A 10623-nucleotide genomic window follows, 5' to 3' on the forward strand; every position below is an offset into this window, starting at 1 on the left:
TGAGCCGTATTTTTGGACTCTTCCCTGTCTCACCGTTCGCCCCATTACCAGTATATTAACTGCATGTTTGCGGTTATATTACCTCGAAATGCGTTGATTATTGAACTGGAGTCGTGTTGTATATTATGTTGAATGTTATCTTATTCTTAAAAAGGCAATCAGTTCTGTCATAGAGCTAGCCTCGGGTACAACGCTTCAAAGGCTCGGCTGGTTGACGATCTTGCCGGATCGCCACAGGCGGAGAGTTCCTGGTCAGTCAGTGAAAACCACAACACCGTCACCGACCCGGAGCTATTCATGAACACTTGGGAGCTTTTGGCTTCATGAGGTCTGTCTGTCGTGGATTTTGAGCACACGGCCGTCGCATTTTCCCAACTGTTTCATGGGAACCCAGGAGGGGGAGAGAGGTAAGTTGGGATTCGGTGGTCCGGTGCATTCAAGGCTAACGACACGTATGGTTAATTGACGCTAACGTTAGCTTCCTGCTTTCGGCTACTTCCCCGTTGTCATTTATGGTCAAAGTTTGGACTTGTCTTATTTAACCGTTAACATCTAAAACACGATTAAGTCATCAGTCTCCAGTTTTTGTCATTTAGAGACGTACTTTCTTCCTAAATTAGCACCATGCCTGAGTATTTTCATACTACCGATGAAAGTTTCGGGAAAAAAGCTGGAGGTGATTTATGGCGTTTAAACTAGTCTGTACCTTTGCCTGTAGTTTGTAGTAACATTAAGCCATTACTACCATGTAGTTTACGACCAAAACTTGCTGTTAATTATTGACGCCGTTCTTTCGGTTCCACTGTTTACGGTCGCTGTTCGGTGAGAGGAAAAATGACTCCCGCAGTGACCGGAAGGACTCCCTTGACTTTTTGGTTTTCTGCAGACTGGATCGATGTGGCAAATAATCTGCTCCGCCAGTGTCACACAAACCCCAGGGTGAGGAAGCTGACGGACTGTGATGCAGATGTGTTCATTGCTCTTTACGAGAACATTCTGGGGGAAAAGGTTCCAGGTAAACAGCCTGAAGAGCTTGTTTTAGTCACGTGATGCAGTAATATGTAGAGCATTTTTGTCATAACAAGCATTTGTGAGGCTTTTCCTGCTTAATCCCGGATACATTAGGATTATATACCATGCGTGTATTCTTGGCCAGTTTCTCAACTCCCATCCACACCACCAAGGGTCAAAGGTTAATGATATGGGGTTCTGGAGTTGACAGAACTTGTGGTGTTGCTGTAGTTAGCAATGCAGGCATGAGCTGTTTAATATGAACGGTGTTGTGATTGCAAGCAATTAGAGCTAAATGTGTGCCACGTGTTTGGATCAGTGGTTTCTTGAATGGTTTTATGTGTTCTGTTTATCCGTAGTGGTGTGTTTGTTTGTGCTTAGATTATATCGCAGCGGCAGGAAGTCAGGAGGATGATATCCATAACGTTCAGTCAGTGATTGATTCACTGTCCCTGGATTACCTTCAGATCAGCCTCTCGCACATTACAGGTACCGTGATCTACTTAAGAAATAAGGACTTTATTTGGCATACATGTGTTTCTGAGTGAAAAGTGAATATTTTGTCTTCTATTTTTGTTGAGTGGTAAATATAACAGATGTCTGCATGGTTACAGGTGAAAATGTCATCCGGGGGGATAAGGATTCAATCAAGAACCTCCTGGAAATCTTTGATGGCCTCCTCGAATATCTTAAAGAGGAAACGATCGAAGAGTCACAGAATGGTGGGAGCCATCACTCTCCCTTCCTGTTTTTTTTCTGTTTTTTTGGTTACAATTTCTGATTATTCTATGAAGGTTTCTGCCAACTGCTGCTTCCATAATATTGGAAAGGATTTTTAACAACAAGATACGATCAGAGATGACAGATTATTCTGCTCGTTGTGGGTCAGCAGTGGTGAAAGGGCAAATTTCACAACTTTAAATATTCAGTGTATTTCCTCTTTACTATCTTTGTTGAGGTTAGATGTTCTGTCTACTTTTTTGGGCCTTTCCACTGAACAGTCAGCTCTTTTGGCAGAACTGAGGATGTCTTTGTTTGAATGAGGCCCTCTGTCAGCCTACTGCCATGCTCCAATTAGTAGTTGATAATTGTTGGTCCGATGTGTTTCTATGAGCTTTTAAAACTTGCTTTTTGATTGTAAAGCGTGTTTGTTCTTGGCTCTGCCATTGATTGGAGCTGCAATGATGATTTGTTGATGTGTTCTTTTAGCTGCTCTTCACATCTTTATCTTTTCAGATGGAATCGCAGCAGTGAGGAACAGTACCGCCACAGAGGAGCCCGAACAATCCTCGTCTTCCATCGGAGAGTAAGAACTTCACCTTTTCAGCAGTGTATTTTATGTCCTAGAACACGAGAGAGGTCCTTGCTAATATAGGAATTGTGTTATAAAATGATAATGATTGAATTACATTACAGTATCACTTCTTTTTCGTCTATGTGTCTGTGTCAGCTGTTTGACGGCTTGTGTGCCGCCCCAGTGACGCCTTTTAGACGCCCTGCATTTGGCATTTTCCTTAAGTGCACTTTCGGATGGTACATCCTGTTGAAGCAATGCCCAGCGTGGCTCAGTTAGCAGTGTAAATATTAGGATGTTAAACAATGTCGCCCGGCAGATCCATGTGTTTGGTGACTACTGCGGGAATCCACTAAATGCTATGTTGATCACACCATTTCTGTTTAAACGGCCCAAATTTCAGCATAAAAAAGATGAAGGTTTAAGATTCGTGCTCTAAAGGCCACCTGTTTAGATGTAAATTGAAGGTGGATGGAGGTGTCACAGTCAGGATATCCTTGGGGAGTGCGTTCCAGAAACGGGGTCCCATGGTGGACATACGGGCAGGAGGAGTAACCACGAGTGAGGCAGAGCATCGCCTGTGCGTACCAGAGGGTGTGCAGTTATCTGGGATTTCTGTGGCTTTAGGGGGAGCACAGAGTAGGAAGTATTTGGTCCACAAGTATTTTAAAGAAGTTCTTATGAATTTAATATCTTGTTATCAATCAGGTCTCTTGTACACGCCAGTAAACTCTCCCTCCATTCATCCAATGCTGAGGAGCAGAGATCGGATGGTGAACTCTTGGGTTTGGGGGTCTCGGCACGCACATTTACAGCCAAACAGGAAGGTAAAACAGTAAACACGGCACAGCGTTAGGTTCAAACAATATGACTGCACAATATGACCATATTTTAATATGGTTCACAACTGGTTGTTCTGTTCCACACCTCAGATGGAGTCACTACCTCACGTCCCACCGAGACCCACGATGGTCCCCAGACCGAATCCCCACTCACAGCCATTGCTCTGCAGGCACCGAACCAGAGCGATGGCCCCCCAGTAGGCGACCGTCCCAGCCAAGGCCACACGGGGGAGTGCGCCACTGAGGTAGTCTTGCGATACAGAAAGATGATTTACTGCTGGACAGAAACTTAATCTTCCCCACTTTAGAAACAAGAAATTACAGTAAATCAATGAATGTGAAATGAATGCCATAATATAAGATCGTTCATACATGTGGGCACATTTGGATATTCTGCCATATAGACGACTCTTTCACGCCCAACAATATTTCAGTGCTCTAAAAAAATACAACTTAATAAGAGAGAGTGTGTGTTCACCTTTAGTTTTTGCGTTTGCTTCTTCAGGGTGTGATGAACAGAATTTGGGAGGGCAGAAGCCCATGGCGCTCCTGTATTGGGAATGAAAGCGAGTCATTGTGTCCCTCTGACAAAAGATCCTTTTCATATGAACCAAGCGATTCAGTTGCGTGATGTGACTATTTGGATCTGTAATTTCTTGAGCACAAAGGGTCTTTATTTATTCATTTTTGAGTAATATTATGAGTAAAGGGTATCAACAGAGGCGACATCACTTTTGACAGGTTTAAGGTTTCTGGAACGTTTGATGGTTCATTTCCTTTGAGCAACTGACTGTATTTACCGCTCGTTCTTGACCTCGTTTTAATTTCCTCATCACTTTTTAATCTACAGAGATCTCAGCCACCAGCTGACGTCGTGGTTATCAACGGGCTACAGTCTCCTGGTAGGTAAAGCGCACACAAAAGCTAAGAATCGGACTGACGCCTGCGTCACAGATCGTTATAGAGACAATCTGATGTTTATTGCAAGGCCCCAAGTAGAAAATCGCCACAGAAGTTTAAGGAACAACAATGTTATTGATTCCATCTTTCACTTCGTATCCAGCAGCGACTGAGAGATCGTTGCCCTGTCAGCTGAAATCCAGGGCAGAGGTGGAGGAGGAGACACTGGAGGTACGACGGCAACAAGCTGAGACTTGTTAAATAATCTGCTTGATGGTTCAGCGACCTGAACAGAAGAGATTTGTGTTAAATACAAAAATGTGGCACGGCACTGAATGCAGATGCAATTTTTTTTTGACGCTGATCTTTTTATTTTTTTGCCTGACCTCAGCCAACGAATGGAGGCCCCAGGAGGGTTTTATTTCACACCCAGCCGGATGTTCTTTACCTCACTCTGCAGGATGGGAGGCCTGCCACCTCCCTCTCACCTCCAGACGTGGAGGACGATGAGGACGTGTGCGCTACAAATAGACACCTGGACGCCCAGACGCACCACAAATACAAGAGAAGCCCAAGGTAGTGCACGGCTAAGGTGGCGACGGTGTGGGAACGCGAGGGCGGCGTGACGATGCTTGCTGTGTGTTTTCGAGCAGGAGCAGGTTGCCCGAGGACGGCGTGGAAGGATCCCTGTCGGACCAGAGACGAAAGAATAAGCAGGCGGAGAAAGAGCTGCACCACATATCTGAGAAACTCTCCCATCGGCTGGAGGAACTCGACCAGGTGCTCCGAAGGAGAGGAGATTTTGCCTTCACGCTTCAGCGGAGTCCAGTTTCAATATAAACCCTTTCTGTTTTTAGATGCTTAAACGAGTTCTGGTTGAAAGTGGAGAAACGGGAGAGGACGACCAAGGGTCGCATCACAGTGGGAGCCTCACAGAGTGTCACGGGACTCCCAGACAGCACGCAGGTACGCACAATCTGACAGTCGTAGGCCAACATAACTCCTTTCAAATTAAACATCAGTAGGTTCAAAGTTTTACCAGGGCTGCCTGTGAAATTCCGTGTAGGTTTAAGACATCTGACGATGATTAAACTGGAACGTTTCCTAGATGCAGAATCCAGCCGCCAGACTGAGTCTTCATCGCCCGGCTCCTCACGAGGTCCTTCCTCCCTCCCGGAACAAGGCAACACCTCCACTCTGGAGGGTGTAAGACCAACCCTTCTCACAGCTTCTCAACACTCAAGACGGGACCAACACCAAAGGTGGTCTCACAGGAAACACGAGGTGATTTATTTCCCAGCCCGAACCCTTAAAGTTTTCTTGCTATTCAACAATTTGAGAACATTTCAACTCTTCCAGCATCAGCAGAATAGGACCTATGAAGAGTCAAAGAGAGGTCAGGACGAAGACCAGGCAGATGTAGATGAGGCACGTCTGAAGGCCCAGGAAGCCGTAAGTCATTTGTGTATCAGTCTAGACCAGGCATGGGCAAACTAAGGCCCGGGGGCCACACGCGGCCCGTTAAACGTTTTAATCCGGCCCGCCAAACTTGAAAAATTAAATGAATAAACCTTGTTAATGTTAAATTTTCACTGCAATTCTGGTGTTTTCCCACTAGAAAAAAGACAGTCAGGAGGAGAGTGATGGTGATATCCTGAAGGATAACAGAACTTTCAGTGCTTTAAAATAGAAATGGTTATTTTTTTTTTAAAAAGGCACATTTTATTCATTTGATTTTAAGTGTTTTAAGACTCATTCCAAAGTCAGATATTTTGTTGTAATGCTTCTCTTCATTTTCATTTGAAATTAAAGCACATGTTTTCTCCATATCCCAAGATGTGTATTTTTTCTCCAATGAGGTGAGGTTACCAAAGCACTCCATCCATCCATCTGCTCCTGGTCCGGCCCCTTTGTCAAATGTTAGAACTCATTGTGGCCCACGAATCAAAATGTTTGCCCACCCCTGGTCTAGACGCACATAATGGGTAAAACGTCATAGATGTGTGTGGAACGGTGTGTTTCTGCTAAACCAACTCTTTGTTTGGTGCGTGTGCAGGAGCGACAGTACCGAGAGGCTATTCTGAGGGATGTTTCTCAGGTCAACACGCCATCCAGGGGCAGAACAACGCCCCAACATACACCACCCTCATCAGGGCGGAGACGCCACGAGATTAGAAGACCCCCCTCAAGTCAGTTTTTACTAAATGAAAAGCACTTTAAATGTAGTTTTTTGGGCTTTTGCCATAATTAAGATGAGAAGTTCTTTCGAAATGGGGATATGCCATATCTCTGTCCAGCTTTCCTCTGTTTCACGCCTTTATTCTGTCCTTTCTCCACCCAGTGAAAGTGAATGAGAACGAGCTGCTCCCTGCACTCTTGGAGGAGTTACCGCACCTCCACATCTCCCCCCACTCCCTGGGGCGCATGTGGGAGCAGCAGATGCAGCAGGCCCACAGGCTCCGCGCAGCGGCGTCCCCGTCCAGTCGGCGCGGTGGCAAACTGGGCAGCCAGGTTGGACAGTGGCCGTTGCAGATTCTCCCGGGACAGCAGAGTTTAGCGTGTTTGACTGTTCTGTTGCTTCTCTGCAGCTGCAGGAAGCCCAGAGGAAGCACGACCTGCTCGTAGAGCACCTCCACAAAGACCAAGAGCACAAAAGACGCCTGGTGAGCCCTGAAACCGCCTTTCCACGCGGTCGTCTTCCTGATCTGCACAATCGCGACGTCCGTTGTGGCCCCGTTAAACCTGAAACACTGAATCTTCCAGAGAGAGTTCAAGGAGCGCATCCAGCAGCAGAAGATGACCCAGAGCCGACTGAGGGAACACAGACAGCAGACGGCACGAGCCAAGAAATACTACGACGACTACCACGTCCAGCACCGTGCACGCCTGATGAGGATGCGCACCAAAGAGGAGAAGGTGAACACTGAACTGTAGAGGGTGAAACATTCTACAACAGTAGAGCGTGTTGTTAGGATTGAACTGGTGTTCAACTGATTTGTGCCCCTGTGTGTTTAGATGTTTCGGCAGCTATTCGAGGAGAGTTTAGAGCTACAGAAAGTTCGGCTACGAGAGCAGAGAGCTTATGCCAGGGAGCAGCGTCAGGAGCAGCAAAGGCGATACCAGGATCACGTCACATCAATGGAGAACTACTACAAAGACCAAGTAGGATCACACTGGCCGTGCTGTTCTTTTAAATTAACCTTCATGGTTCAGGCCGACATTCTTTCACTGTTTCTCTCCAATAGTTTTCTATTCTAGCCGAAAAGCTGGCACAGGAGCGACAGGAGGTCCAGGTTCGGAAAAAAGCTCAGGAAAAGGTGAACACTTTGGTTCAATACACGGTGCCTTGATTTTGAAGATGAGCGCGGATTATTCAAATTGTTCACTCTTGCATTGGCAGGTCCTGCTGAGGATGAAGCGGGAATTGCGTTCGAGGATGGAACACGAGATCGAGGAACTGCAGAAGATCATCAGCCACAACGACGAGGACAACTTCATCCAGGATCTGGAGGTCCAGAGGCTGCGCAATCGGATGCAGATGGCGTCCTTCCAGTTCAACACCAGCTATCTGCAATGAGCAGAGACGGGAACCAACGAGCTGGCTTAAGCTCCGCCTACTGGAAACTGGACGTCGCTGTTTCCGCCCCCTACAAGTGATGGTACAGATGGCGAATGATGCCTTCTGCCCGGCCTTGAGAGATGAAAACGGTCACATTTACGCTTGTTACGGATCATGAAGTGAACTGTACCGTCTGTAGCTGCTAGCATATGAGCTAAGAAATCCTCTCCACCCTGCTGCTACACTTTAATGACACCTTGGACCAAGTCCCCTTCTTCTGTTTCAGTACTTAAGAATGTTCTAACGAGACTCCTTCCCTCTGCAGTCTGTGTTGATACTGTAGCAAATTTTTTAAAATTCCTGTTGCCAAATTAGAACAACAGATGAGTCTTAATATAACACATGGACTGACTTTTAAATATGCAACATGTCTTTGTTTTAACCGTGCCACTATTTATTTTTAAACTGATTTTGAATCCGCTTGGTGTTGTGCTCTCTGGTCATCAGGGGGCGACGATAATCACTTTTAATTCTTTTCCTTAATTCTCTTGTAGCAGTTTTGTAATCCTCTACCACAACCTCAAACAGGATTGTTTTAAAATACACCAAGACTTGCAGTTAAAGATCGGTGTGTAACAAGTTTGTGTCTGAACATTGGCTGCGTTGGCTCGCTCTTAATGGGCCTCAACAGGTTATGATGGGTTTGAAAACTGAACAGTTGAAGTTGTAAAACAAAAAAAAAAACTTGACCTTGAAGCACAAATGGTTCCAAAGCTGCTTAGACTCAATCGGTAACAACTGCCATGTTTTGATGAGCCGACTCTGGCCGAGTCGTTGCCTCGACTGCTGATCCAGAGGGACAGCGAATTCAGTTCAGTTTCTGTAAATAGTCCTCGCCAAGATCCGGCAGGTTGGTCCATCTCCAGCAGCTCTGGCACAGACGGCACTTCTGGGTGATCTCAAGCTTCAGCCCTGTGACGCGCTTCCTGAAGCTGCACCGTCGGTGACACGTCCGACACGACTCGAAGAGCTCCAGGATGCACTCCTCGTCAACAATGGATTCCGAGGAGCTGAGAGCCAAGAAAAAATACATTTGAAACACAAGTAAGAGTCCCTCAACTGTCATCTCAGGATATTTGACCCTGAGGTCATCGTACCTCCCCAGGTCCACGAGGTGACGTCCGTCTCCCACACTTAATGAGATGGTGAAATCTTCAGCCTCTTCTGGATTATCTGGTGAATTGTTTTCTTCATTAGAACAGTGCACATATGTTATGTTCCTCAGGACTGCTGAAGGCAACACGACTGACCACTTTTACAGCTTCCCGACTCATCAGTTGCCGTCTCATCGGCTTTTGATTTTTGACTGAGACGTTCGTTTTTCCGGGGTTTCTGAAAGAAGACAACCACAACTCGTCGGACGAGGGTTGGCGAAGATCAGCGAAAATCAAAAGCAATTCTATTTAAACATGTTAAAGTTGGAGGCAGTTTTTTCTTAAAGTGGCCTGGTATTTTGGATATTTGATTCAATGAACACAGAATTTAGATATCTCCTACGTGATTCAATACTGAGTTTATCTCAATGAAATATATACACAAATGTCTAAAAGCATCCATAAACATTGTGTGTCATTATCTTTTTATGCAAAATAAGGTTTTAGGTAATACTTCTACCAGTTTGAGATGAAATGAGAAGGATTTCACAGCATCTTCATCTTCCAAGATAAGATCATCACTGGAACACATTAGCAAAGTCGTGATTAATATGAAAATGGATCGAAAGGATCAATATAACATTAACAGTGTGGTGCGTGCGTGTTGTGGTTACCTGTCTGAGAGGACACGGATGCTGGATTTAGGGGAAGATGGAGGTTTCTGAAGGGCGAATGATGCGGTGGAAGACATGCGTTTCTCATATCTACAGACAAAACCAGACCATCAAATGCGGTATTCCTTCTGTAAACTTGATTCTTTCGAACCCATCCGCGGTTGGATCATCGGTGATTTAACTTATTATTCCGTTCGATTCGGCACGTTTTCAGCTGCCGTTGAAACCCCGTTAAAACGTCTGTAACTAGATGCTCCAGGTCCATTTTCTTTTTTTTTTAAATTTGATTTTTCCGAGATTGGGACAAGAAACATTTCCAATCCACAGGTTTGTTATTGCAGATGAGAAATTAATAGCGCAGTACTCACATCACATGTGCGCATGCGCAAACTAATTTAAAACCACCGCTTTCTTCAAATATTGGAGGACAGACTCACTCACCGATCCAACAGAAAGAAGGCGACCTCGGTGTTGTTCTGAAATCCATTGGCCACCTTGACAGACCTCCATTTGGGAAAAGCGACGCCGATATTGATCCTTGTTTTATGCCTTCGTCTGTCTCTCACCTGTCTCCGTCTCCCTGAGACTGACGCTTCGCCTTTTTTGGTGTGCAGCATACAATATGTGTGGTCATTCATTTTTACCAAGTCCACGTACAGATAATGCTCACATGGCAACAAAACTTCTGCATCTTTCCTCCATCTACACCCGGCCGGTTGTTCTAATGCTGCTTCTCCTTCGTTTTTGCGTTCATATTGAGGAAAATTACATCCGCTAAGCGGCAACCTGACCGCCGTGTTGGCTGCAAACATAAATATAACTTCATAAAATCGCCGTGTTACCTGTTGTGCTAAACAGGGAGGTTCCTGCCTGACATTCCATTTTGTTTGGTAATTCACAGATGGACCACTTTAGGATTTTTGTCTTGTTCTACTGCAGTTTATCAACCAGCGTATTAGGAAATTAGCGCCATCTTCTGACCGGGAAGGTTATTGCATCGTATTTCTTTTGCGTTTTGGTCCACTTGCGGTTCGAAAGTTTGTTTTGTAGAACATGTAATAAATGATAACCTCATAATGTAAGTTTTAAGAGTTACTTAAAATCTGCAGCAGCTTCCAGCATTTGAAAGGCAAATGTTACCAATTTACTTGCCAGCGATTCAGTAAACATGAATTTTAAATCTGTAAAG

The 10623-nt window shown here is 45.2% G+C and overlaps 2 protein-coding genes across 8 annotated transcripts; one reads left to right on the forward strand and one right to left on the reverse strand.

Annotated features, from left to right (window-relative positions):
* The first annotated feature begins 29 nt into the window (after positions 1-29).
* On the forward strand, positions 30-8229 carry LOC130527879 (centrosomal protein of 95 kDa-like). Of its 6 annotated transcripts, none has more exons than XM_057036704.1 (21): positions 30-407; positions 887-1015; positions 1393-1500; positions 1626-1733; positions 2248-2317; positions 3014-3132; positions 3238-3392; positions 3998-4049; positions 4211-4278; positions 4508-4623; positions 4698-4827; positions 4905-5013; positions 5156-5331; positions 5407-5499; positions 6104-6236; positions 6389-6558; positions 6636-6710; positions 6811-6963; positions 7063-7209; positions 7293-7364; positions 7448-8229. In XM_057036704.1, the coding sequence occupies exons 1-21, from the start codon at positions 383-385 to the stop codon at positions 7622-7624; spliced, it is 2385 nt and encodes a 794-aa protein (XP_056892684.1). In that variant the 5' UTR covers positions 30-382; the 3' UTR covers positions 7625-8229. The 6 variants fall into 6 exon arrangements, with proteins under 6 accessions (XP_056892684.1, XP_056892683.1, XP_056892685.1 ...); XM_057036703.1 differs by having other exon boundaries at positions 887-939; positions 1371-1500; positions 4439-4623; XM_057036705.1 differs by having other exon boundaries at positions 87-407; positions 4701-4827.
* LOC130527911 (uncharacterized) lies at positions 8088-10410 on the reverse strand. 2 transcript variants are annotated; one of them, XM_057036759.1, is made up of 7 exons: positions 10277-10410; positions 9876-10032; positions 9435-9524; positions 9281-9341; positions 8917-8998; positions 8764-8839; positions 8088-8676 (listed from the first exon to the last, which is right to left on the reverse strand). In XM_057036759.1, exons 1-7 carry the CDS (start codon positions 10314-10316, stop codon positions 8475-8477), a joined length of 708 nt encoding a protein of 235 aa, XP_056892739.1. In that variant the 5' UTR covers positions 10317-10410; the 3' UTR covers positions 8088-8474. The 2 variants fall into 2 exon arrangements, with proteins under 2 accessions (XP_056892739.1, XP_056892738.1); XM_057036758.1 differs by having other exon boundaries at positions 9876-10356.
* Positions 10411-10623: the final 213 nt, after the last annotated feature.

This window comes from Takifugu flavidus, chromosome 6 (genome assembly GCF_003711565.1).
Source record: "Takifugu flavidus isolate HTHZ2018 chromosome 6, ASM371156v2, whole genome shotgun sequence".
NCBI classification, from domain to species: domain Eukaryota; kingdom Metazoa; phylum Chordata; class Actinopteri; order Tetraodontiformes; family Tetraodontidae; genus Takifugu; species Takifugu flavidus.